Source organism: Talpa occidentalis, unplaced genomic scaffold (genome assembly GCF_014898055.3).
Source record: "Talpa occidentalis isolate TD23 unplaced genomic scaffold, MPIMG_talOcc4v2.1 talOcc4.10, whole genome shotgun sequence".
Lineage (NCBI taxonomy): Eukaryota > Metazoa > Chordata > Mammalia > Eulipotyphla > Talpidae > Talpa > Talpa occidentalis.
In genome coordinates, this window is record NW_023600993.1 from 85,118,170 (window position 1) to 85,144,023 (window position 25,854).

The 25,854-nt window shown below is 44.2% G+C and overlaps 2 protein-coding genes and 1 pseudogene across 2 annotated transcripts; 1 reads left to right on the forward strand and 2 right to left on the reverse strand.

The window, feature by feature from the left end:
* Window positions 1-1,510: 1,510 nt before the first annotated feature.
* ROMO1 (reactive oxygen species modulator 1) lies at window positions 1,511-3,173 on the reverse strand. The gene is made up of 3 exons (XM_037496061.2): window positions 3,012-3,173; window positions 2,691-2,821; window positions 1,511-1,735 (listed from the first exon to the last, which is right to left on the reverse strand). The coding sequence occupies exons 2-3, from the start codon at window positions 2,819-2,821 to the stop codon at window positions 1,627-1,629; spliced, it is 240 nt and encodes a 79-aa protein (XP_037351958.1). The 5' UTR covers window positions 3,012-3,173; the 3' UTR covers window positions 1,511-1,626.
* On the forward strand, window positions 3,110-25,210 carry NFS1 (NFS1 cysteine desulfurase). The gene is made up of 13 exons (XM_037496042.2): window positions 3,110-3,271; window positions 3,868-3,974; window positions 4,646-4,762; window positions 5,568-5,651; window positions 9,607-9,759; window positions 12,115-12,208; window positions 13,773-13,907; window positions 18,187-18,344; window positions 18,751-18,856; window positions 19,621-19,702; window positions 20,605-20,688; window positions 21,088-21,177; window positions 23,909-25,210. Exons 1-13 carry the CDS (start codon window positions 3,175-3,177, stop codon window positions 23,970-23,972), a joined length of 1,371 nt encoding a protein of 456 aa, XP_037351939.1. The 5' UTR covers window positions 3,110-3,174; the 3' UTR covers window positions 23,973-25,210.
* LOC119237533 (28S ribosomal protein S17, mitochondrial-like) lies at window positions 18,981-19,379 on the reverse strand (annotated as a pseudogene).
* Window positions 25,211-25,854: the final 644 nt, after the last annotated feature.

Genomic DNA, 25,854 nt, shown 5'->3' on the forward strand with positions numbered 1-25,854 from the left:
TAATGACTTTTTTAAGGAATTTTGAGTTTTAACTTTGGTAGCAAGCTTCCACCTTTATACTCTGAACTTTGCTTCACGTTTTTGTACTGTGTTGAACCTTTGAGCAGGTCATGTTTCCCCTAATGTAATGATTATCTTCCAGTACTGATTATTCCCTCACCAGTTTGTTTTCATTGTATTGATTTGTTTGCACTGAGGCAGAAATTTTAGGCTTATTCAGATAGCAAGACAATCAGCTTAAATTTGGAGGCAGTTTCCCTTCTGCCATTTAAATGGATGTTAAATCTATATTTTACCTAATTTTTAAGATTGATTTATTCTGATTTATTTTTATCCAAGAGCTGAGGTACAGTCCAGAGGCAGGGGAGGGTGAGAGGATTCACCAGAGAGCAGGGAGCAGAACAGGCAGAAGACAGAAATACACTGCTGAGGGGATTAGTGGGCTAAAAGAGGTTGACAGGGCCATGTGAGATTCTTGCTGGCTGGCCAGGGATCAAACCCCACACTACAGAGGCTGCGGGCAACTTCACAGCGCTGCCCTCAACATTCTGTGCCACTGGGAGACCCATTTTATCTAATTTTTTAATCTAAAGAAAATTCAAAGTTCATTTTTCAAACACCTGGCAACAGTGTTCTCTGGGATAAGTTCTGCCTTCCTAAATCTTACAAATTATCTGTTGTGGTCTCCCATGTCAAGTCTGGTCTTTCCCTTTCAGGGAATTGCCAACAAGGTATCTATTTTATTATATGTGCTGCTGAAGGGAGCATAACAAGGTATCTATTTTGAGGAGTTGGCAAAATTTTGACCACCATGAAATTTGGATGTAAATTATGCTGAAGGCAAATGTGGTTGTGATGTGTAGAAAATAGTTCAAGTGGCTATTTTTGAGTGAAACCATTAACTCCTGAGACATTTTCTAGTTGCTGTAGCTATTTCAGTAGTTGCCTTTTGAGTGTACCCCAAATATTCCAGTATATTACATCTTTGTCATAACACTGCCATTTCATTTGTCTCTGATTAAGGAGCAATGCAGTTCACAGTAAAATCCTTAAAGGGCTGTATTGCGTGAGTAGTTGAGGAGACTTGTTCCTAAGAATATACCACAAGTCTAGAATTTTATGGGGGCAGTTTATTCAGTTTACATGCTCATTGATCATCTGGCTTAGGAAACAGGAGATATGGAAGCCTTGGTTTTCATTTTTACTGTTTATTTTTTTCCCCTACTGAAGGCAGAAAATACATATGCAGGACTATTTTTGGATCAATAATAGCACTGGAAATATGATTTCTGGGCTAAAACCTACCTTAGTAGCACAGACATTCAAAGAATCTAGACTTGGCCTCATTTTCCCTCTCAATGGTGATAGTAGCATCAACAGTTGAATACCAGAACGTATGAAAAGTTCCAGGCCTTCTTGTTTACTTTGGATTAACAGAGACCTTATGAAACACTAAACCTACTCATTAGCCCACCTGCAAAATCTCTAACCAAGATGGATAAAAGGGTCGAGAACGTGAGAAAAATAATGCCTCTAACACTCAGACTACTCAAAGATTTGTTTTATTATTGAATATGGACTGGAACTATGGGAAGGGGTAGATGTAGTAGGCAACAACTGCCCTGATTAACATCGGATGCCCATCCCGATGGCCATGAATGTGCCAAAGGTGCCGCCACTCTGCATCATGGTTTTCCCGATGCCGCCCATCAGCTCCCGACCCCGCATTCCGATCCTGAGAGGAGGAAACCAAGATGGGGCCAATTGGAAACATACAGGGAGGAGCATTAACTACCCCTTTCCTATTTGTGTTTTCAATGATGAATCAAGCACTCCTGAAATCTAGCAGGACATCAGCTGTTGCCACCTGTGGCAATGATAAGATAAAGGCCCTAGGTCTCTAGGGAGATTCTTTTGAATGTCCTATCATCTGACTTCAGATTTTGGAAGACAGCAAATGTAAAGTATGTGTACAAAATAACCAGTTTTGGTGCTTATTTTATCTCCAGGGCATATATAAATACCTTAGTCCTCCTAGATGATTTCCTAATGTTAAAACAATGCAATTTATAGTCTCTGCCAAGTGAAAATGGGGTTCAGAACATTCATGTGATTGATGTGATCACAAGTATGAATGGCATTCAGCACAGTGCTTGACAGTAAGTGCTCAGTAAATGGAAGCTGAAACCTAGAAAGATGTACTCTACTACATGTCAAAATGACGTTTAGGGTGTAGAGTTTATCTCATCTTTCCCAGTACAGTAAATTGCTCAACAAACCTGTTGCACTCTACGCAACTGGAAAAAACAGCAGCGACAGTAGTAACAGCCATTTATTAAGCAATTAATATGTGAGGGATTCTGTACCAAGTGTGCTCTGATTTGATCCTTACAACTCTGTAAGGTTGGTATTACCTCATTCTACACTTGAGAAAACCCACGATCCAACTTGCCTAAGGTTAACAGGCCGAGGAAAGGCCAGAGAGCAGCTTGAGTCAGAGCTCAGATTTTCAAGTAGTGGAGCTCTCAACCTGTCCTTCCAGGCAGTATGTGGTTAGGAAACCAGTGTGGATCATTAGTGGACGGCGAGGGAATTGGAAGGAAGAAGGCTGTATTCAGGCTGCAGGCCCAGAGGAAGGGGGCGGGAAGATCCGGTCGTCCCGCCCAAAGGTTACCGCCCGCGCCCCTCACCTTAAACAGGAAAAGGTGCCGAATAGCGCCCCGGCCGCCATGCCCACGGCGCAACCCATCACAAAGCCCATCTTCACGCGGTCGAAGCAGCTTGGCTGGGACTGTCCGTAGGGACCCACGGCCACAGGCATCTGTAGGGTGCGAGGGTTAGGGAAGAGGGGGGCCTCGCCGCCAGACCGAGAATCGGGCGGAGGCTGGAGTAGGCGGGGTGGGGAGCGAGCCCAAGGGTTCGGGAAAGGCCCGGGAGGAAAATAAACGCGTAGCACGATTCCATCACCCAGTTCGCGTTCGGGTCCCCGCGCCGTGGTGCCCCTTCCTCACCTCGCTCGCGGCCTCGGTCGTTGAGCTCTACGTCTCACACGGTACGCGAGGCGGAGCGCGCTCGCGTCCCGCAGAACCACTTCCGGGGCGCGCAGTAGCACTTCCGGCAGCCTGGGGTCAAGAACTGTAGCCGCTTCTGGCGGGGAAGGCTGCCGCCGGGAGCATGCTGTTGCGAGCTGCTTGGAGGCGGGCGGCAGCGGCCCTTCCCGCCGCTCCCGGGCCGAGATCTGCGGCGCCCACTCGGGGGCTGCGCCTGCGTGGTACGCTCCCGGGCCCGCTCGCTGCCGCCTTCCCTGGAGGCGCCGCCCTTCCCCGCCTCGGCGGGTCGGCGCCCCTGAATATCCCGGAGCCTCCCTCCCCTCTTCCGCTTCCTCCTCAGACCCTCCGACCTTTCCTCTCGGCTCCACCCCTCGAACTTTCCCTTTTGACTTCGCCGCGCCCCCTTCCTCAAATCCTGCCCCGCTAACCCTCAGAGCCTGTGAGGCTTGGCCTTCAGATCGCTCCTTGCCAACAGTTAAAGAATGCCCGTCGCCCAGCCAGTAACCTTTACCTTTGAAGGAGACCTATTTAGTCTGACCCCACATTCCTTCTGATTGGCCTTGTCCTTTCAGAGCCCTCTGCACTCCTAGCGTCTCAACTTGAATATTGGTCCAACATCCCCCTTCAGGAACTCTATCCCTTGCCTCCTTTTACCGAAGTTTGCTCATGTTCTCTGAGGCTTTGATTTCTTTTCCATAGAGATTCCACCCCAGTGTCCCCTAAATTAATTTTATCATTGTCCAGCTTTTACCCTTTGCTACCTATGTCCACAGTTGCGTCCTCTCTCACTTGGCCACCCCCTTCCATTTTTTGTCAGTTGTAGACCATGCTCCCCAGTCTGCTGTTCCCTCAGATACAGCCACTGCTCCGGAGGAGCCAGGGCTGCGACCTCTGTATATGGATGTGCAAGCTACAACTCCTCTGGTAAGGATGGAGAGACAGCCTTCCCCAGTGATTTTTATAGCAGTTATATTGTAGAAGTGACACTGCACAGGAGTGGCTGGATCCTAGTGTTAGTGACACCCACTGAGCCCTGCATGCTCAGTGGCAGTGAGCTAGGGGAAGGAAGTGAGCCAGGAGTCAGTAGGAATATGTTACAGTCCACTAGAAGTTACTCTGCCACTTACCTTGCCATTGACCTTGGTCAGATCACTTCATTGCAGCATTACAGACAGATGGGCTCTGAAATTAGCTAAACTATATTTAGTAACTATATGGATTTGCTGAAGTATGGTGTGGGTTAAAAAAGGCAGTCCTTAGAGCCTGGTGCATAATAAGCACTTAAATATTAATGCAAGTTTTTATCAGTGTGTAAACTGTCTTGTCCTCTACCCACCATAGATAACATTGCCTAGGAGGAATAGAAATAGTAGATTACTGAAGGAGATGCTAGAGCAATGGGATTTAAGATGGGTTGGGAGTACAAGTATATCAGGCTGATATTTGGTTTAATACCTGAGAGTATGGAAGAGTGAACCTAAACTAGGCAGTAATTGAAGGGCTGGGAGTTTGTTGAGGCAAATTGGGCTGATATGAGGGGAGGGAGTGGGGTCTGAGGTAACTGTAGGCTGACAGATCTATTCTTTTGTGCTCAGGACCCTCGGGTGCTTGATGCCATGCTCCCTTACCTAGTCAACTGCTATGGGAACCCACACTCCCGGACACATGCTTATGGCTGGGAGAGTGAGGCAGCCATGGAACATGCTCGACAGGTTAGTAAAGAGAGGTCAGGGAGGTTCTGAAGTGAGAGGTCCATTGGCCTGGGGGAGGTATTTCCTTGGTAGGTGTGGATAGAGGTGGCATTATTTTGGGGCTACCTCAGAAAGATTCAGATTGCAGGCTTTAGAGTCTGCCTGAAGGCATTTGATTCTCACTTTTCTTTCTTTTTTTTTTTTTTAAAGATTTATTTTATTTTATTTATTTATACAAGCACTGGGTACAGTCAGAAGCGCGGGAGGGTGAGAGAATTCACCAGAGCCAGAGCGGGGAGCAGAGCAGGCAGAAGGACCGAAGTACACTGCTGAGGGGAGCAGCGGGCGGCAGGAGAGGTCTGCGCGCCATGTGGGACCCTCCTCTGGTGGCCGGGGAGCAGCCAGGGATCGAACCGGCACCGCGGAGGCTGCGGACAGCTTCGCAACCCAGCGCTCAACCGCTGCGCCACTGGGGAGACCCTGATTCTCACTTTTCTTTTGCTCAATGACTGTTGATAATTATCTAATTTCTCTAAAACTCAGTTTCTTAATACTGGTGACGTGCTTATTCACAAAATTGGTACATAGTAAGAGCTCAGGAGAACTTTTTAAAAATCACGAGTAATCATTAATTTGTATTGGGCTATAAAAGAGCCTGCAGTTTGTAAATCTATTCCTTGTCTGACCCTAGTAGGTACATAGCTTCTTTTTGGCAGTTGATAGAATACAATGGAACTCTTCTTGCTCTAGAGCTCTCCCAGCTGTGCCTGCTACCACATTGCTGCCTGGAAAGCTAATGTTACTATCTCTTTTTCTTGACTTGCAGCAAGTAGCATCTCTGATAGGAGCTGACCCTCGTGAAATTATTTTCACTAGTGGTGCTACTGAATCCAACAACATAGCAATAAAGGTAAGAGAGGGGACCAGAGGGCATATCTGGGCTTCCCTGACTTGGGAGTTGGTGTCCCTCTGTCATTTAGGCTCGTATATTTCCCCTTTTCCCATCTCATTGTGAAGAGAAGACACACACACTTTGATTTGTTGCTTTTTTGAACCCTTTGCCATCTACTCTATCTTAAGCCTTTGATCCGACTGAACTGAATTTAGTAAGGTAGTTGGATAGGAAAGGAGGTGATCTTTGGGTTATTAATCACTTGGTTTTTTAGACAGCAGATACTTCAGAGAGTAATGGTCACTCATTCCTTTTCCCTAACTTTTTGATCTAGTTACAGTGAAATTCTGAATGTACTTGTAATTGGGTATAAATCTTTGCTTGTTAACAGCTTCACTCACTTAACATTGGTAGGTTCTTGGAGACTGCAGCTTTCAAATGAAATAATATTTAATGAAACCAGGTCCTTGAATAATGTTATTTTTTTCTCATGCATGGGCAGGCCGAGTTCTTTTCTTTCTTTCTTTTTTTTTTTTTTCACATTATCAATGTTATAATGCTATAACATTGAAGAAAATGTTCTACAGGACTTGTATGTGATTTCAAAGCTGCCCTCTCAGCCTTCCTTTTTCTTTCTGATCTCTTTGTAACAAGTTCCTCCTGTTTCTTTAAATGTCTTCCCTTTGGAAGTTCTATTTTCTTTTTTTTTTTTTTTTAAGATTATTTTATTTATTTATGCATGTAAGAACTGGGATATAGGCCAGAGGTGTGGTAGGTGAGAGGATTCACCAGAGACAGAATGGGGAGCAGAACAGGCAGATCTACTGAAATACACTGCTGAGGGGAGCAGCAGACAAGACAGGAGAAGTCTGCTGGGCCATGTGGGCAGCTCCCAGGCAGGAGATCGAACTCCTGTTGTGCCACAGTGGCTGGTGATAACTTGATAGCTCTGAGACTTAACCCCTGCGCCACCAAGGAGGCCCTGAAATTATGTTTTCTATGGTGCCCTGTGCAGGCTTTTGCTGACTTAATCACCTATCTGGGTGATCACCTATCAGTCACTCTGTTCTCAGGACATACAGATGTTTGGTGCTAGAGAAAGTAAAATTTTAGTCTCAGCATTCATGTTGGTGTTTCATAGGACATGTCCACCTTTAATTGGGCTTGATTGCCAGAATCACTTGTGTAAATGACAAGGCTCTGATATATTGTGGGCTGCTATAATTGCAACTCTGGCTCCACCCCCTCTCACTGTTGTCTCTCAACTATGCCATCAATGTTGGTTTCTCTGATCCCTACCTAAGTGTTGGAGGTCTGAGATGGGCTCCAGAGTCATCCACACTCTTCCTGATCCTGTTAGCAGGAAAACATCTCTTCTTAGCATTGCAGAGAAAACAAAGCTATGATGGAAATTACTCAAAAATAGGGGTGGTTTATGGGACATAGAGCATTTTCAAAACTTTGAAAACATTTGTTTTAAAAGTCTCTACACTGGGCCTCCCCGGTGGCGCAGCGGTTGAGCGCTGGGTTGCGAAGCTGCCCGCGGCCTCTGCGGCGCCGGTTTGATCCCCGGCTGCTCCCCGGCCACCAGAGGAGGGTCCCACATGGCGCGCAGACCTCTCCTGCCGCCCGCTGCTCCCCTCAGCAGTGTACTTCAGTCCTTCTGCCTGCTCTGCTCCCCGCTCTGGCTCTGGTGAATTCTCTCACCCTCCCGCGCTTCTGACTGTACCCAGTGCTTGTATAAACAAACAAACAAAATAAATAAATAAAACATGCCTCTATAAAAAAAAAAAAAAAAAGTCTCTACAGATTTCAAACCTAGAGGTCCAGAATGGTTGTGGCTGTTTTCCCTAGTCTCCTGCATGGTTTGTCTGCTTTTAGAGGATTCTACAACTGTGGCTAACTAAGATAGGAGAGGGGACAAGGGAAGGAATATATCATTTAAATTGCATTATTTGTGAACAGCAGTAGCTAAATTTTTAACTCTTCTCACCACTCCCAACTGTTTTTGTTACATATTGTTGATATAAATCCTTTAGGCTAAAGAGTATAAGTCAGTTTTTAAATGTTTTTATTTCTATGTTCTTTTACCTAATGAGTTGTATAGTCTGCTTTTAAGTAGTAGTCTGTTAAAAGCTCTGAGGGTGGGAGGGGATAGGGTTGCACATTTTCTTCTTCATATAATTTTTTTTTATGAAGTTTTGTTCTCAAAATATGTAAAAACCACCATACACCAAGAGATTAAAATGTTCTGTCACACCACTTGCTTACTCAGTCTTTATGAAGAACATAAACTTCCACACTGGTGGGCAAGTATCTCTCTAAGTAACTCAAAGAAGGCAACCTCCTTGGCCATCCAACCATCACGAGCTCCTGCAGCTGATTAAGAGCCCAGATGCAAGGCCAAGATTCTCAGTGAACTTTTGCCTTTAAAATTTTTAATTTTTGGACATATGTTGAGATACTTCTAACCCCATATAAATAAATTTTAAGTTTTCTCCTTTTTCTTCCTCTATTCTGATCTTTAGTCCTGCTCTGCAGTTAATTCTGCTAATTCTAAACGAACTCTGTGTATATGTCTTTTGGTCTTCCATTTCAAACTCCATAATTTTTTTTTAACTATTTATTTATCCATGTATACAAGAACCAGGATATAGGCCAGATGTGCGAGAAGGTAAGAGGATTCATTAAAGACAGAGTGGGGAACAGAACAGGCAGACTGATGGGAATACACCACTGAGGGGAGCAGCAGGCGAGAGAGGAGAAGTCTGCCGCGCTATGTGGGAATCTCCCTGGTCGGCCAGGAATCGAACCCACACTGCAGAGGCTGCGGACAGCTTCACAACTCTGTGCTCAACCGCCTGCGCCTCAAGGGAGGCCCAAACTCCATAATTTTTAATATAACTACATTCATTTTTAGGGAGCCGATTACCACAATTTACTATTTGTTTCTCTATTGTTGGATGTGTTCAATCTTTCTATTTTTTAAAAGATTGTAAATAATGATTAAAGCATATCTTGTCTTTATAGTTTCATCTATCTTTTGACACATATTGTGGAGGTAAATTCCCAAAAGTGGAATTATAGTTAAAGAGTGTGATTACCGCTTTTAAGACTTCTTTCTAAATGACTCTCTGAAGAAAGTATAGCATAACCACTGCCATCAGCAAGAAATGAGTGAATGAACTTCTTCTACACTGTCAGGCTTCGGTATCAGTACCATATTTGCATGTTTTGCTATTTAAGTAAAAAAATATGAGATAGACTTTTTCCTGGGATGCAAGAAAAGCCATCTTCCCTATTTTTCACTTACGGTATAATAAAACTAAAATTTTGTCCTCTGTTCCTGGCTCAGAGCTTCAAAAACCTTTTGCTTTTCATAACAAGCCACATTCAGATTATGTGACATTTGATCACTACACAGACTGAACATATGGTAACAAGGTGATTCATGATCAATTCATTCTGGGGACAGGAAGGGTGCTAGAGATTGAGTCCATACATGTACCTAAATAATGAAACATAAAAACTCTTGAGAGCAGAACCTGGAGAGGCTTTTAAGTTGGTAAATTTGTGAATGTGCTGGAAAGTTGACTGCCTACATTCCATGAGGAGAGGGCATGGAAGTTCTTTGCCCCTTTCTGCCCCAGACCACCCTGTGTATCTCTTCTGTCACGTCTGTGGGAAGCCCTGAATTTGCAAAAGTACTAGTGAGTGGTTTATGACACATAGGCCTTGCTGTTGGTATATGGAGTGAGGGAAGTCTTATAGAATTAAGCCCTTTAATCTGTGGGATTTGCACTAACTCTGGGTAGTTAATGTCAGAATTTAATTGAATTGTGGGACACCCACTTGGTATCAGAGAATTGAATGTGAAGCATACTGTTCTTGCCCACTTTGCCTTTACAAATGAGATTAATGTCATTGCTGTCTCTCTGAGTATATTCTCCTTCCTACCACCACCAATTTCTAGGGGGTGGCCAGGTTCTATAGGTCACGGAAAAAACACTTGGTCACTACACAGACTGAACACAAATGTGTCTTGGACTCCTGCCGTTCGCTGGAAGCTGAGGGCTTTCGGGTCACCTACCTCCCAGTGAAGAAGAGTGGAATCATCAACCTGGAGGTAGGAGTGATGCTTGACAGGAATCAAAATAGTAGGAATTTGGCTTCAGCATGTAAACTTATCTCTTCACCTAAGTTTGAGCTTGAAGGATTAGATCTGATGGTAAGGGCAGGGCTTATTTAGAGAAATAGGTCGAGAAACCAACTATGTGTTCCCCTTGAGTTGTACCATTGTCTTTTTCTCTGACAGATGTTTCTCAGCTTGCCAGTTCTTCCTGTCTTATATGGCAGCCACTGAGCATGTGCGAAAGATGCTAGGAACTCACACTCAACCATGCCAAAACTCTGTCCTCTTTCTGCCCTGCACTGTTATTGATGTCTCTCATCCCCCTAAGGAGGAAGGGTAGTTTTTTTCAGAGTATTTTCCTTTTTGGTCTATATTCTTTATTTGTCCATCCTGGGCACTGAGTCCAGACATCTTTTTTTTTTTTTTTAAAAGATTTATTTATTTATACAAGAGCTGGGGGACAGGCCAGAGGTACTGGAGGGTAAGAGAATTCACCAGAGACAGAGTGGGGAGCAGAACAGGCAGATGGACCGAAAACACTGCTGAGGGAAGCAGCAGGCGAGACAGGAGAGGTCTGCTACGCCATGTGGGTATCTCACTGGCTGGCCAGGATCAAACTCATGCTGCAGAGGCTGCAGACAGTTTCACAGCGCTGCACTCAACCCGCTGCGCCATCAGGGAGGCCCCTGAGTCCAGATATCTTGTCCAACAAATGTTGGGCACTACCATCCTATGACAATTCCCAAGATGAAATTTTTAGACAGTGCCCTGACAATTTATTTTTTTATTTTTTTTTCAAGTTTTTTATTTTTGAAGATGTATTTATTTATACAAGCACTGGTTACAGTCAGAAGCGCGGGAGGGTGAGAGAATTCACCAGAGCCAGAGCGGGGAGCAGAGCATGCAGAAGGACCGAAGTACACTGCTGAGGGGAGCATCGGATGGCAGGAGAGGTCTGCGTGCCATGTGGGACCCTCCTCCGGTGGCCGGGGAGCAGCCAGGGATCGAAACAGCGCTGCAGAGGCTGCGGGCAGCTTCGCAACCCAGCGCTCAACCGCTGCGCCACCAGGGAGGCCCTGCCCTGACACTTTAATCTCTTTTTTCTCAGTTAATGATTTTTGTTTCTATTCTCCACTAAACTAAGTTTCTTGAATGTTAGGAGTGCATATTTTCTGTATTTTTATTTCTTATGTCTTCATTTGATTGTGCAATTCTTACTTTGCCATAGTGCCAGATACTGGTAATAAAGAGATGAGTAAGACTGCTTTGTTCTTGCTTTCAGGGACCTTATTTTTTAGCAAAGGGCACAGGTTGTAAATATATATAAGTTCATAATTGTGAAATGAGATACATGATATGAAAAAGGCAAATAGGAAGCTGAGGGAAATACGACATTGAAAATTAACGTTTGATCAGTGTCAGGGAAAACAGGTACGTTGATTGTAATGTAACAAGTAGGTTGATTAATAATTTTGTGCACGCATCATCACATTCAGAATACATTTTTATCACCTTAGTGTGCTTCATGTGTTTTTTTTTTTTTAAATCATAAATTTGATCTTCATGTCTTGTTCAGCGTAAGTCTTTGGTGAATTATTTAAATTTTGCATGTCTCAGTTATCGCTGAATAGTATTCCATGTTAAGAAAACACCACAGATTAACCTTTCACATCTGGGTTGTTTCTAGGTTTTGACTATTATGAATAAAACTACATCTAGATGAATATTTGCACATAAAATTTTTTGTGTGTGAATGTAAGTTTTCATTTCCCTGAGATAAATATCCAAGAGCCAATTACTGGTCACATGGTGATTTCATCTTTTTTTTTTTTTTTTTTTTTTTAAAGATTTATTTTTATTTGTTTATACAAGCACTGGGTACAGTCAGAAGCGCGGGAGGGTGAGAGAATCCACCAGAGCCAGAGCGGGGAGCAGAGCAGGCAGAAGGACCGAAGGACACTGCTGAGGGGAGCAGCGGGCGGCAGGAGAGGTCTGCGCGCCATGCGGGACCCTCCTCCGGTGGCCGGGGAGCAGCCGGGGATTGAACCGGCGCTGCAGAAGCCGCGGGCAGCTTTGCAACCCAGCGCTCAACCGCTGCGCCACCGGGGAGGCCCTCATCTTTAGTTTTATAAGAAACAAAAACTATCAAACTCTTTTCCAATATGGCTGTGCCATTTTACATTCTGTGTGTATGAATAATGCAATTTTTTTTTCATCCTTGCCAGCATTTTGTGTTGTCACATTAAATCATTCTAAGTGTGTGGAGAAAGGCCCCTTTTCAAAACTAAACCAGCCTATATCCTGAATTTTATTGGTACTGTATAATCTCTTTACTCATGATATTCTTAGGAACTTGAGGCTGCCATCCAGCCAGATACCAGCCTGGTCTCAGTCATGACTGTGAACAATGAAATTGGTGTGAAGCAGCCCATTGCGGAAATAGGTGAGTGTCACAGGTGGACCCTGTTGCTTGGTTACCACTAGGATCCATCTGAGGAGCAGGAGTATACTGGAAACTGTAATACTTTGTAGAGTGCAGTAAAGAAATAAAGGGGGGCCTCCCCGGTGGCGCAGCGGTTGAGTGCTGGGTTGCGAAGCTGCCCATGGCCTCTGCGGCACCGGTTCGATCCCCGGCTGCTCCCCGGCCACTGGAGGAGGATCCCACATGGTGCGCAGACCTCTCCTGCCACCTGCTGCTCCCCTCAGCAGTGTACTTCAGTCCTTCTGCCTGCTCTGCTCCCCACTCTGGCTCTGGTGAATTCTCTCACCCTCCCGCGCTTCTGACTGTACCCAGTGCTTGTATAAACAAAACAAACAAACAAATAAAATAAATAAATAAATAAATAAAGACATGCCTCTATAAAAAAAAAACTATAAAAAAAAAAAGAAATAAAGGGAAAGAGAGCTTCAGTTCATTGTTCTATGATACATTGTATTTTATACATAGCCAATATTTGAATTCACCCTGTATTGTTGATGTTTGTTTCATTTTACTGCAGTTGTTGCTGAAAGCAAAACAAAGAAACCTCCACATTTTCCCCCTTCTTTCACCTTTTCACTTTAGCATATCTGCTTATTATATTCACTTAGAGCCAGAAACTCACCCTGTGGCCTCTTAGGCATATTAGCCAATAGATCTGTTAATCTTTGCTTTCTTTTTTTTTTTTTTTTTTTTTAATTTTCTAGAGGCATGTCTTATTTATCTATTTGTTTGTTTGTTTGTTTGTTTGTTTGGTTTATACATGCACTGGGTACAGTCAGAAGTGCGGGAGGGTGAGAGAATTCACCAGAGCCGGAGCGGGGAGCAGAACAGGCAGAAGGACCGAAGTACACTGCTGAGGGGAGCAACGGGCGGCAGGAGAGGTCTGCGCGCCATGTGGGACCCTCCTTCGGTGGCTGGGGAGCAGCCGGGGATCGAACCGGCGCCGCAGAGGCCGCGGGCAGCTTCGCAACCCAGCGCTCAACCGCTGCGCCACCTGGGAGGCCCAATCTTTGCTTTCTTTAAATCAAAAAAGATCTATGTCTTTATCTGATATATTATTGAGAGGCCAATATTAATGAAGTAGAAAGTCTTATGCATCAGATTATCTGGGGCACTTCTGGTAGGAAATCATGGCACTGGGGTAGAATGAATATAGTTTCATTGGCCTGGCACTATCCACCGTAAACTAAACAGGCAACCTTACCTCTCTATGCGTCAATTTCCTTATCTTTAAAATAGAGAGGTAATAATGCCTTTTTCAGGAAAAAAGAAGAGAAAAGAATACTAGAGGTGTTTTGATTTGGTGCTTTGACTTGTTCTTTTTCTAGTCCAGTAACCTAGAGCGGAGGGGGCAGGGATGTGAGTTGGGGAATGAGGGAGAGAAAGGAAAAGAAGTGATTTACTATATGGTTAGACACTGATTGATGTCAGATGTAGTTTTGCCTTAGAATTCATGGTACAATGTGGACCATTTCAAGGTGCTTTCCAACATCGTGCTGTTTCTTCTCCTCTTTTGTTTCCTCAGGACGGATTTGCAGTTCTAGAAAGGTATATTTCCATACTGATGCAGCCCAGGCTGTTGGAAAAATCCCACTTGATGTCAACGACATGAAAATTGATCTCATGAGTATCAGTGGTCACAAACTCTATGGTCCCAAAGGTATCAGCTCCTCCTTGAGCTCCTTCTTCATACCTTCCAGCAAACCCTCTGACAACATTCCTGGAACTCCCTTGGGACTACCATTGCTTTGAGAGGAAGTTGTACATTGAGAGTGTCTTGCAGAATGCAAGTAATAGCTTAGAACACTTGCCTAGTTACAGACCTAGCAGTTACTGTATAGCAGACTATTCTTCCCTGATCTTTTTTTTTTTTTTAAAGATGTATTTATTTATACAAGCACTGGGTACAGTCAGAAGCATGGGAGGGTGAGAGAATTCACCAGAGCCAGAGGGGGAACAGAACAGCAGGCAGACCGACAAAACACACTGCTGAGGGGAGCAGTGAGTGAGACAGGATAAGAGAGACAGGAGAAATCTGTCGTGCCATGTCGGACCCTCGCCAGCGGCCTGGGATCGGACCGGCACTGCAGAGGCTGCTGAGCAGCTTCGCAGCCCAGCACTCAACTGCTGTGCCACCAGGAGAGGCCCTTCCCTGATCTCTTTAGAAAATACTTCAAAAGAAAAAAAAAGAAAAGAAAAGAAAAAAAAAGAAAATACTTCAAAAGCATATAAATGTTAATTTGGTTGAGGAACAAGGGGGTTTATCACATCAAATTTAGCTAGATAAATTCAGCTGACTTGTTTACCCCACTATGATATGCCAAGCAACATTTCTTTTGAGTCTTTCATTCCCTGTGTCTTGCTTTAGCTTAGGGGACAATTTTATGGGCTTTCCCATCTCTTAATGTTTGTTCCCAAACTAAGTAGTCTGTCAGTTAGCCTCTCAAGCACACTTGTCTATTTTCTATGGACCAGTTGTATAGAGTTCAGCTAGAATTCTCTTTGTCCCATCCTTGGGCAAGAGACTGTTGTTCTCTGTTTATGGAGTTAGTCATAAAACAACTTCACTGTCTCTGGATTGAGGGCCTGTGGTGTCTGGTAATGGTGGTACACTTTCTATGTCTCCAGAGCTTTCCACTTGGGTGTACACTCTGTAGGAAAGGGTATGATAGCTCCTGGAAGTAAGATAGCTTCTTCTAGAGCTTCCCAGAGTTTGTAAAGGGTGTTTTTGTGAGCTATTATTTTAAAAAGCCCAATAGGTGCTTAACTAAAATGTTTTTTTTTTTTAAACTGTATGTATTTCTTTCTTTTTTTTTTAATTTTTTTTAAAGGTTTATTTATTTATACATACAAGCACTGGGTACAGTCAGAAGCGTGGGAGGGTGAGAGAATTCACCAGAGCCAGAGCGGGGAGCAGAGCAGGCAGAAGGACCGAAGCACACTGCTGAGGGGAGCAGCGGGCGGCAGGAGAGGTCTGCGCGCCATGTGGGACCCTCCTCTGGTGGCCGGGGAGCAGCCGGGGCACAAACCGCTGCTGCAGAGGCTGCGGGCAGCTTTGCAACCCAGCGCTCAACCGCTGTGCCACTGGGGAGGCCCTAAAATGTTGTTCTTATTTGACTTTTATTGTAAGTATATCTGTTTTGATAAAACCTATTAACTCATATTGTACAGAGTTAAACTTTGATTAGCACTTAAAAGTATATAGTTGTGGGCCTCCCCGGTGGCGCAGCGGTTGAGTGCTAGGTTGCGAAGCTGCCTGCAGCCTCTGCAGCGCCAGTTCGATCTCTGGCTGCTCCCTGGCCACCGGAGGAGGGCCCTACATGGCGCGCAGACCTCTCCTGCCGCCCGCTGCTCCCCTCAGCAGTGTACTTCGGTCCTTTTGCCTGCTCTGCTCCCCGCTCTGGTTCTGGTGAATTCTCTTACCCTCCCGCGCTTCTGACTATACCCAGTGCTTGTATAAATAAATAAAATAAATAAATAAAAATAAATCTTTAAAAAAAAAGTATATAGTTGTTCGTCATTCTCTGAACTCCTGCTTTCCTAACTCAGGCTCTAAGTAGGTTTAGTAAGACCATATCCTTTACTGTGCCTCCTTGGTTTTGCAGAGGTTAAAGTCTCAGCACTGTGAAGCTGCCAGCAGCCACTGCAGCACAAGATTGATCCCCGGCCATAGAGCTAATCCGCATGGTGCAACAGACCTCTCCTGTCTTGCCTGTTGCTCCCCTCAGCAGAGTATTTCAATAGATCTGCCTGTTCTGCTCCCCACTGTCTCTGGTGAATCCTCTCACCCCCTGCACTTCTGGCCTACACCCCCAGTTCTTGTGCATATAAATAAATCTTTAAAAAAAAAAAAAAAGACTATATCCTTTACTATCTAGTCATGCTATCTATGCACTTGCTCTCTGAAATTGAGAACAGGAGAGATTGAGATAATATGGGATACATGAATTTGATTTTATTTTTAATGGGGAAATGAAGTTTTTCTTAATAGATGCAGTTTGATTCATAAACAGTTTTAAAACTAGCGTCCTTCATCATAAATTTGGGAGCCACTGCCTTAGTTTTTTGTTTTTGTTTTTTTTCCTTAAAGATTTATCTATCCATGCACACAAGAACTGGGGTACAGGCCAGAGGTGTCGGGGGTGGGGGTGAGAGGATTCACCAGAGACAGAGTGGGGGGAACAGAACACGCAGATTGACCGAAGTACACTGCTGAGGGGAGCAGTGGGGTAAGTCACAAGAGGTCTACTGCACCATGTGGATTGCGCCCTGGCTGGCTGGGAATCGAACTCATGCTGCAGTGGCTGCGGATAGCTTCATAGGCTGCGTCTTAACCCTTCCGCCACCAGGGAGACCCTGCCTTAGTTTTTATAGTAACTATAATCTCTGCCTCAGCACTCATTCTGTGTGGCAGAAGATGAATTGCATTATTCAAGTGCCCACTCTTTTTAAAAATCCTTGGCTACTTAGGCCATTTTTGCTCATATTTTGTTTTGTTTTATTTTTTTAATAAAGATTTTATTTTTGCGTAGAACTCAGGTATAGGCCAGAGGTGCGGGTAGTGAGAGGATTCACCAAAGACAGAATGGGGAGCAGAGCAGACATATTTACTGAGCTACATGGCTCAGGGGAGCTACAGACAAGACAGGTGAGGTCTGCTACACCATATATGGGTGGGAACTGAACTCCGACCATAGTGTTGATAGCAGGAGACTTAACTCCTAGGCCACCAGGGAGGCCCTGCTCATATTTTGATGTGAAGTTCCTGTGAGTGGGCCTGCTGAGTCACAGGTTACACATAGTTTAAATAAATTTTCATAGACCTTAGGATTTTATGCAAATGTTTTACTTTCATTCTGATCTTTTCCCTTTTTTCCTGAGAGCTTACTCGTTTTTTAAAATTCTGTTTGGAAAAGATGATATAGTCACATGCTTCAAAATTCAGAAGCTACAAAAAAGTACATGATGAGGGCCTCCCCGGTGGCGCAGTGGTTGAGCGCTGGGTTGCGAGGCTGCCTGCAGCCTCTGCGGCGCCAGTTCAATCCCTGGCTGCTCCCCGGCCACCAGAGGAGGGTCCCACATGGCGTGCAGACCTCTCCTGCCGCCCGCTGCTCCCCTCAGCTGTGTACTTCTGCCTGCTCTGCTTCCCGCTCTGGCTCTGGTGAATTCTCTCACCCTCCTGCGCTTCTGACTGTACCCAGTGCATGTATGAACAAAAAAAAAAACAAAAACGAACAAACAAAACAAATAAATAAATACAACATGCCTCTATTAAAAAAAAAAATGTATTTAAAAAAAAAAAAAAGTACATGATGAAAAGTCTTTCACCCCCTGACTCCCAGCCCTATAGTTCCCCTCTGGGGAGGCATTTTCTTGAGTATTGTTCTATAATAGAATTATTTTATACAGTTATATATATACATTTCCCCTCCTCCACATAGGTTTTTTGAATGTTTTTTTTAAAAACTATAGACTATTCAGATTTCACCAGTTTTCTAGCAATGTTTGACTTGTACAGTGGCGATAAAGAGAAGGAACTTCTTCATTCTTTTATGCACCTGCTTTGTATTTCATTGAATAGATGTACGGTAACTTATTTGCCCATTCTCTTGATGTTGAACATCTAAGTTGTTTCCAATATTTTTGCTATTTTGAATAATGCTGCATTGCTTAATTTCATTTCATATGGCTTAATTTCATCTCAGATGGCTTCCAGTAAGCCATTTGGTCATTATTCCTTCTGGTATTTACCTTCCCGATAAATAATTTTGATAGTGTGTTTTTACTGATATTTCTTCTTTCCCTCCAACTTTTTTTCTTTTTTAAGTTTCAAGCTTACAGAAAAGTTGAAAAGAATATTTTGACCCCTTTGGAAAGTGGTATTTTGATTTATGTGCACTTTTCTTTTTCTCTTTTTCATAATGAACTTTGTTTCCTAGGGGTTGGTGCCATCTACATTCGCCGCCGGCCCCGTGTGCGTGTGGAAGCCCTGCAGAGTGGAGGGGGGCAGGAGCGGGGTATGCGGTCTGGGACAGTACCCACACCCTTGGTGGTGGGCCTAGGGGCTGCATGTGAGGTGGCACAGCAAGAGATGGAGGTATGAGGATAGCATTTCCCTCCCACAACTTCTTTCCCCTGTTATTTAGAGGCTTCTTGGCATGACCGAATCAGATGTCTGCCAGCAGGGAAGGTTTAAGAAAAGCATTGTTGTCCCATTGCTGCTGACATCTTGTTCTGAGGGAAGTGTCATGGCTCCAAAATCCAAGCCATTTCTGTAACTACTAGCTTATTTGTTTCTGGACTGTTGGACTCATGTCCAACACATGAGCACCTATGCATACCAAACATTGTGCTTAGTACTGGGGATTTGGTGGTCCGCAAGAGTAACTCAAGACACTAGGTGGGTCTAATGTGCAGTCACTTCTGGTTACAGGAGAAAGTCTTCTGTGTATTTCTTACTGTTAATTGATAGCATACTTAGTCCTCCCTTGCCTGCTTTTCAGTATGACCACAAGCGGATCTCAAAGTTAGCAGAACGGCTGATACAGAAGATAATGAAGAGTCTTCCAGATGTAGTGATGAATGGAGACCCTGAGCACCATTACCCAGGTATGGGTATACCCTTTCTATCCCCATGCTGGGAGAGCCTAAGACTCTTGAGACTTCTCTCACAGTGCTGATACTTATTTTTCCATAAAGCAAACTTACAAATCTTCACCTTTGGTACCTTCTTCTAATCCACCTTCACAGTTTTGAAGAGATAGCAAAGTTCTTTCAGATTTTTGGCCAGTTGGGTGGTTTTCAAACTGATCATATTCTCCAGGTAGGTAGTGTCTGCACAGGATTTTCCAGTCAGTGGATCTATGACTTGTCCAACTTTGAAATAATCTCAGCCAGTTCATGTTTCACATGCTTTGTGCATGGAACAGGTAAAGCCATGAGAAGCATAATATCCCCAACTGCACTGCTGAAGAGCATCATGGGCAAAGTAGGTTTCCTGCTTATTAAATTACTTGTAAGTAGGGATCCAGAACAAGCTTGGTAACACTCACTTTAGCAGTTTTTACATTGCTGTCCCAATCACCTTCCCAACTGTCCACTTGACATGGACACATGAACAAACTATTGACATGTGTGACTTAGTCACCAACCCACTCCAACTTTTGCTGCAAGCCCTTTCTTTTTCTTTCTTTTTTTTTTTATTGAGGTAACATTAGTTTAAAATGTTGTGTAGGTTCCAAGATGACATTTTCTCACTACAGCCACCAGCAACCAATCAGCTTCTCCTACCCATTCCTGCCCCACTCCTTCCCCTTTGGTAAACGCCATTCTGTTGTCATAATCTAAAAGTTTGTAGCACTGTTTCCTTTCAGGCTGTATCAATCTCTCCTTTGCATATGTGGAAGGGGAGAGTCTGCTGATGGCTCTCAAGGATGTCGCCTTATCTTCAGGGAGGTGAGTTGGATCAGGTATATTTCTAAGTGACATAACAGGTTATTAACCTTCCTGGTAAGGAGATGACAGGCACAGGAGTTCTTGGTTAAAAGTAAAAATCGTTTTGTAAGCTTCCACTGCCTTTTTTTAAAAGATTATTCATTTATGCATACAAGAGCTGGGGTGTAGGCCAGAGGGGGAGGGGTGAGAGGATTCACCAAAGGCAGAGTGGGGAGCAAAACAGGCTGAGCCACTGAAATACACTGCTGAGGGGAGCAGCAAGCGAGACAGGAGAGGTCTGCTGCACCATGTGGGTCACCTCCCTGGCCAGCCGGGGATGGAACTCATGCCATGCTGTAGTGGCTGCAGATAGCTTCATAGTACTGTGACTTAAACCCCTTGCACCACCAGGGAGGCTCCCTGTAAGCCACAGTTTTTTAGTTGACTGTGCACAGACTGAGGTTTGCCACCCTAGGAAGGTTTCCTTGGGTCACATTTTGTGCCTTTTATGGACCCAGGAGATGCATGTGTCTATTCTAGTGTTATATTTGCGTTTCTGTAACAGACTTCTGGAACTGAAGGATGTGCCAAAGACCACCAGTGGTTAGTTGCCATCTAAACTGTGCAGATGGTGTACTAGGTTGTACGGGAGTGAGCACATGGTCCTCTGCTGCCTTTTTGAGGGAACTAACTCATGTGGTATCATTCTCTATCATGTTTTGTCAGTATCCTTGCTCAAGGAGGTTATCTTCCAGTGATTCACATCCTAGAAAGTGCAGGCTACATTGAGCCTTTGGCTTCTGACAGATTAGAAGGTCTCCCTTTTCTCTATGGTATGAAACCATGGTCAAGAGGATGGGAATTTGTGGCTAAGCACAGATGTTGATGATGAACTGAACAAAGCTTTATGTCTTTCTTTACAGTGCCTGTACTTCTGCATCCCTTGAGCCTTCTTATGTCCTTCGAGCAATTGGCACAGATGAGGATTTAGCTCACTCTTCTATCAGGTCAGTCAGTTGAGAAGCAACTTTTATGAGAGGCATCCTCTTACATTTTTCATCTCCTAGCTTTCCTTGTTCCTTCTTGGTTCTTCATGAAAATTTCTAGAGCAGCGGTTTTCAGACTTCATTGACTCTTAACTAAGGAGTTGGTGAAAGATGTAAATTTCTGCATCCCATACTTAAAGATTCTAATTCACCTGGTCTCTGGCGGAGGAGTAGGAAACTTCTCAGTTAATTCTTATTTGAATGATCCAGAGACCATGTTCTGAGAAACTGATCTAGTAAGGATGGGCCCTATTCTCTTCATGTTCCTTATGCAGCAGATCCTCACTAAGTATTTGTCAAATGAATTTATTGTAGTTCCAAAGCTCTGATGGAGAGCTGTTCTTCCTTGCCTTATTTCAGGTTTGGCATCGGCCGTTTCACTACAGAGGAAGAAGTGGACTACACAGCAGAAAAGTGTATTCACCATGTAAAGCGTCTTCGAGAAATGAGGTATGCACTTTTGTACCAGAGACCCTTTGGAAGAAATTGCAGTGTTCCCAGTGTCTTGTCCTTAGGTTATGCTTTCATACTTTCAGAACCAGTTTGAGGATACTTGAATTTTAGGACTTAGAGGTTCTACAAAGCAACAAAGTGGATCTCCTAGGCTACATGTGGTCAGAAAATGTAAATAAGTGTTTTTAAAAACTAAAGAACTGGACCTCCCCAGTGGTGCAGCGAGTTGAGCATAGCACTGTGAAGCTGCCCGCAGACTGCACAGTGGGTTCGATTCCTCACTGGCCAGGGAGATTCCCACATGGCGCGGCAGACCTCTCCTGTCTCGCCTGCTACTCCCCTCAGCAGTGCTTTCAGTCTGTCTGCTGCCTGTTCTGCTCCCTGCTCTGTCTCTGGTGAATCCTCTCACCCTCCCACGCCTCTGGCCTGTACGCCATCTCTTGTATAAATAAAAAAATAAATCTTAATGAAGTACACTGCTGAGGGGATCAGCGGGCATGACAGGAGAAGTCTGCTGCGCCATGTGGGACCCTCGCCAGCCGGCCGAGATCGAACCTGCGCTCCAGAGGCTGTGGACAGCTTCACAGCGCAGCGCTCAACAGCCAGTGCCACGAGGGGAGGCCCAAGATTTATTTATTTTTATACAAGAGCTGGGGTACAGGCCAGAAGTACAGGAGGGTGAGAGGATTCACCAGAGACAGAGAGGGGAGCAGAACAGGCAGACAAATGAAATACACTGCTGAGGGGAGCAGCGGGCGCGACAGGAGAGGTCTGCTGCGCCATGTGGGAATCTCCCTGGCCAGCTGGGAATCGAACCTGCACTGAAGAGGCTGTAGACAGCGCTGCGCTCAACCCACTGTGCCACTGGGGAGGCCCATTATTGGTAGTTTTGATAGTGGTCATTGCAGCAATGTCAATACTAAGTTAGTAATTTATGAACTAAGTTTAGAAAAATTCTTTAAGACAGGGATTCTTAATTTTGATTTTGTGGGTGAATTGCAGGAGGCAGATGATAGTCCTGAAATTATATGCTAAATGTTGTACCATTGTGTATTTTCCTTGAAAGACATCCATAATTTTCATCAGACTCTCAAAAGATTAAAAACCCCAAGTTTTTTTTCATAAGGGTACCTTATAGATAAAAGGTCAACCTACCTGTCACTAGGGTTCTCCTAGTAGCTACAGATCTCAGCTTATTCCAAGGATACATGGAGGGGTGTGGATTTTGTTCAGAGTTTAGCTCTGTGCTGGTTCTAAGACTCTCTTGGTCTACTTGGTGAGAGTGAGCAAGTTCCCTGCTTCCCTTCGTGAGCTCTCCAAGGCCTTTCTGGGTTCTGGGTTTTCCTTCCCAGTGTCATGTATTGTTTAAATATCTACAGTTGTATAGTCTTTTATTCAAAGGATTCCTCCATTGGCTTGGTGTTCTGTACTCTGTAACACTCAAAGAACATTTTTTTTTAAAGATTTATTTATTTATTTATACAAGCACTGGGTACAGTCAGAAGCGCGGGAGGGTGAGAGAATTCACCAGAGCCAGAGCGGGGAGCAGAGCAGGCAGAAGGACCGAAGTACACTGCTGAGGGGAGCAGCGGGCTGCAGGAGAGGTCTGAGCGCCATGTGGGACCCTCCTCTGGTGGCCGGGGAGCAGCCCGGGATCGAACTGGCACCGCGGAGGCTTCGGGCAGCTTTGCAACCCAGCGCTTAACCGCTGTGCCATCGGGGAGGCCCTCAAAGAGCATTTTAGTTTAGAGCCAATGTTAGTATCAGTAAGCCTTATTCTTCTTGTGTTGCTTCAGCATCTTCACCCTATTTTTTCTGACACTTTACAAACTGAGTTCAGCTTGGTCCCATCTAGAATCTTATCTTTTGATAAGTGTCTTTTCCTAAAGAGAAGGAACAGGAAAGAGATGACTAAGGAAGTATGGAAAATGTCATAACTATAAAGATATGTTGGGAATGGATGGTGTAAAGAGGAGGGATAAGCTGAGAATAGATTAAGTTGGGTAGAAGAAAATTAACTGTGGTAATCCAGACTACAGAATGCCACTGTCACAACACTCAAGTAATATCTGGTGTGGGAAAATTATTATCTACAGCATCTAAACTGAAGGGGATCAGACCTTTGCAGAGACTTCTCAGCAGCAGTTGGGATGCCCAGGACTGAGATCCCAGAGCTCCTTTTGAATTGGAGCCAGGGATGTTGGAAGCACAACCCAATTCTAGGAAGATGAAACTGGCAGAAATGGGGTAAGGATAGTATATACCCAGATGATTTCAGGCTAAACTCTAACCCTAGATGAAAACTAGGATCAAACCCAGAAACAAATGCTGAAAAGTAATGGGGCTAGTAGAGAGGTTGAAACTTGCTGTTTACATAGGCCTTGAGGGTCTTGGTTCCCACAGGGATATTATGTTCATACCCTCTCATAAGTAAGATGAGAAATTCATGAATTTTTCATACCTGATGTTCATTGAGTTGTCCCCATTGAAGCTGAGCATGGGGACCTAGATCTTACTATTAGTTGGCAGACAGAGAGAGGCCAGAGCTGAGATGGATTTACAAACAGCTAGGAAAAATTTGGTAACCATTGATACTTGGTTTTGTCAGGAAAAGTAGATGGAGGAGTGACATGAAGATGAAGGTAAGTCAGAAATCAGGGCCTAGGAGCCAGTGTTGACTGCTTCCTATCTAAGCCCTCACTCATCCAATGCTTCTTGTCTTTGGCAGCCCTCTCTGGGAGATGGTGCAAGATGGTATTGACCTCAAGAGCATCAAGTGGACCCAACACTAGAAGAATGGAACTCTTGACTTTGTGCTGGCCTGGCCCCTCCTGCCTCACTGACCCATGCACATCTGGGATCCTTTTTATATTAGTGGCTACCCCATGTTCAGACCAAAATTGCTGTACCCCTGTTGACTTCAGCATCAGCCCATCTCCAACACAGAAATACAGAACTATCTTACCTCTGACTCAGTGGGGAACAACGCTCACCATTTTGCTCCAGGAGTCCTTGTCTGGTCTTACAGTGGGTAGATGTTCTCATCCTGAGACATTTGGACATTTGTTACAATATTGCTGTATGCTTGGTGAGGAGAACCAAAGGAATTGGGAAAAAGACCCCAGTGCTCTACATGGACATTTGAGTTGTCTCTTACTGCTGCTCAGTGAAACTGACTCCTTCAGGAACAAGCTTAATCAACTATAATTTAATCTTTTTGTGGTTCCCAAGGGCACCACTTCATATTGACTGCAGACCAAACAGCAAGTTTCTCAGAAGGCTTGTCTCCTTTATGTTTTTTATGTCCTTTCTTTTCACCTAACATCTAGAAATATCTATATGACTATATTCATTGTTCTAATAAATTATATTTCCTTTAAAAATTAATTTTTAGATTAGAGAAATAAAATCACCTTTCTTTGTTTACACTGACTTTATGAGAGGCTCAGGGAAAATTCCCAGCTACGATTGGGAATTCTGAAGCAAACTACCTATCACTACACTTGATATACATAGATGTCTCAGTCTGTTTGCATAACCATTCATTTACCATTTATTTAAGTGCCTGTCAAGAGGCTGACATTATTCTGGGTTTTGGGGGCAGGGTGGTATACTGGTTAACAGTATCAAAAGGGCACTGACCTCACTGAGCTTTCATTTAGTGGAGAAATAGAAAATAAAAAGTAGGGGCCTCCCTTGTGGTGCAGGGGTTAAAGACAGCACTATCAAGCTATTGCCAGCCACTGCAGCACGAGTTTGATCTCCGGCCGGCCAGGGGGCAACACACATGGCGAGTCAGACCTCTCCTCTCTCGCCCGCTGCTCCCTTCAGCAGTGTATTTCAGTAGATATGCCTGTTCTGCTCCCCATTGTCTCTGGTGAATCCTCTCACCCCCCGTACCTCTGGCTTATACCCCAGTTATTACATGCATAAATAAATCTTGAAAAAGAAAAAAAAAATAGTAAATAAGGCTATTCAATATTGTGATGAGTGCTGAAAAAGAGAGTCATGAGAGGAAATGCAAGAAAGAGGAGCTCCTACTAGAAATACTAGAAAGTGTTTTTAAGAGGTATTACTTAAGCAAAAATACGATTTCCAGGCATGGAAAGAGACAGAGACGCATAAAGGATGAGAAGAAACAGCAAAGAGCAATGGACCTGACATATGAAAGAACACTGTGTTGGAAAAACCAATAGAAGGCCAGTGCAGAGTAGAGTTTTTCCATTTGTGGATCTGAAGCCATAGCTTGGTAATTGCCAGGACACACACAAAAACGGGGTGGGGTGAGAAAAAATAAAGCCCAGCACACATATTTTAGGCATTTTACTTTGATAATATATTTGGATGTGTGTACCAGGTTAGTAATATGTAGGTAATGATCAAAAAAGCTTGACAGGGGTCTCCCTAGTGGTGCAATGGGTTAAGTGTCAGCACTATGAAGCTATCCTTAACTACTGTGGCACTAGTTTGATCCCCAGACAGGGAACTAACCCACACGGTGCAGCAGACCTCCTGTCTTGCCTGCTGCTCCCTTCAGCAGTGTATTTCAGTCAATATGCCGGTATTGCCCCCCCTCATGAATCCTTTAACTCCCCCACCCCTGCACCTCAGTCCACACCCAGTTCTTGTATGCACAAATAAATAGAAATAAATTTATGCATATAAGAACCGGGG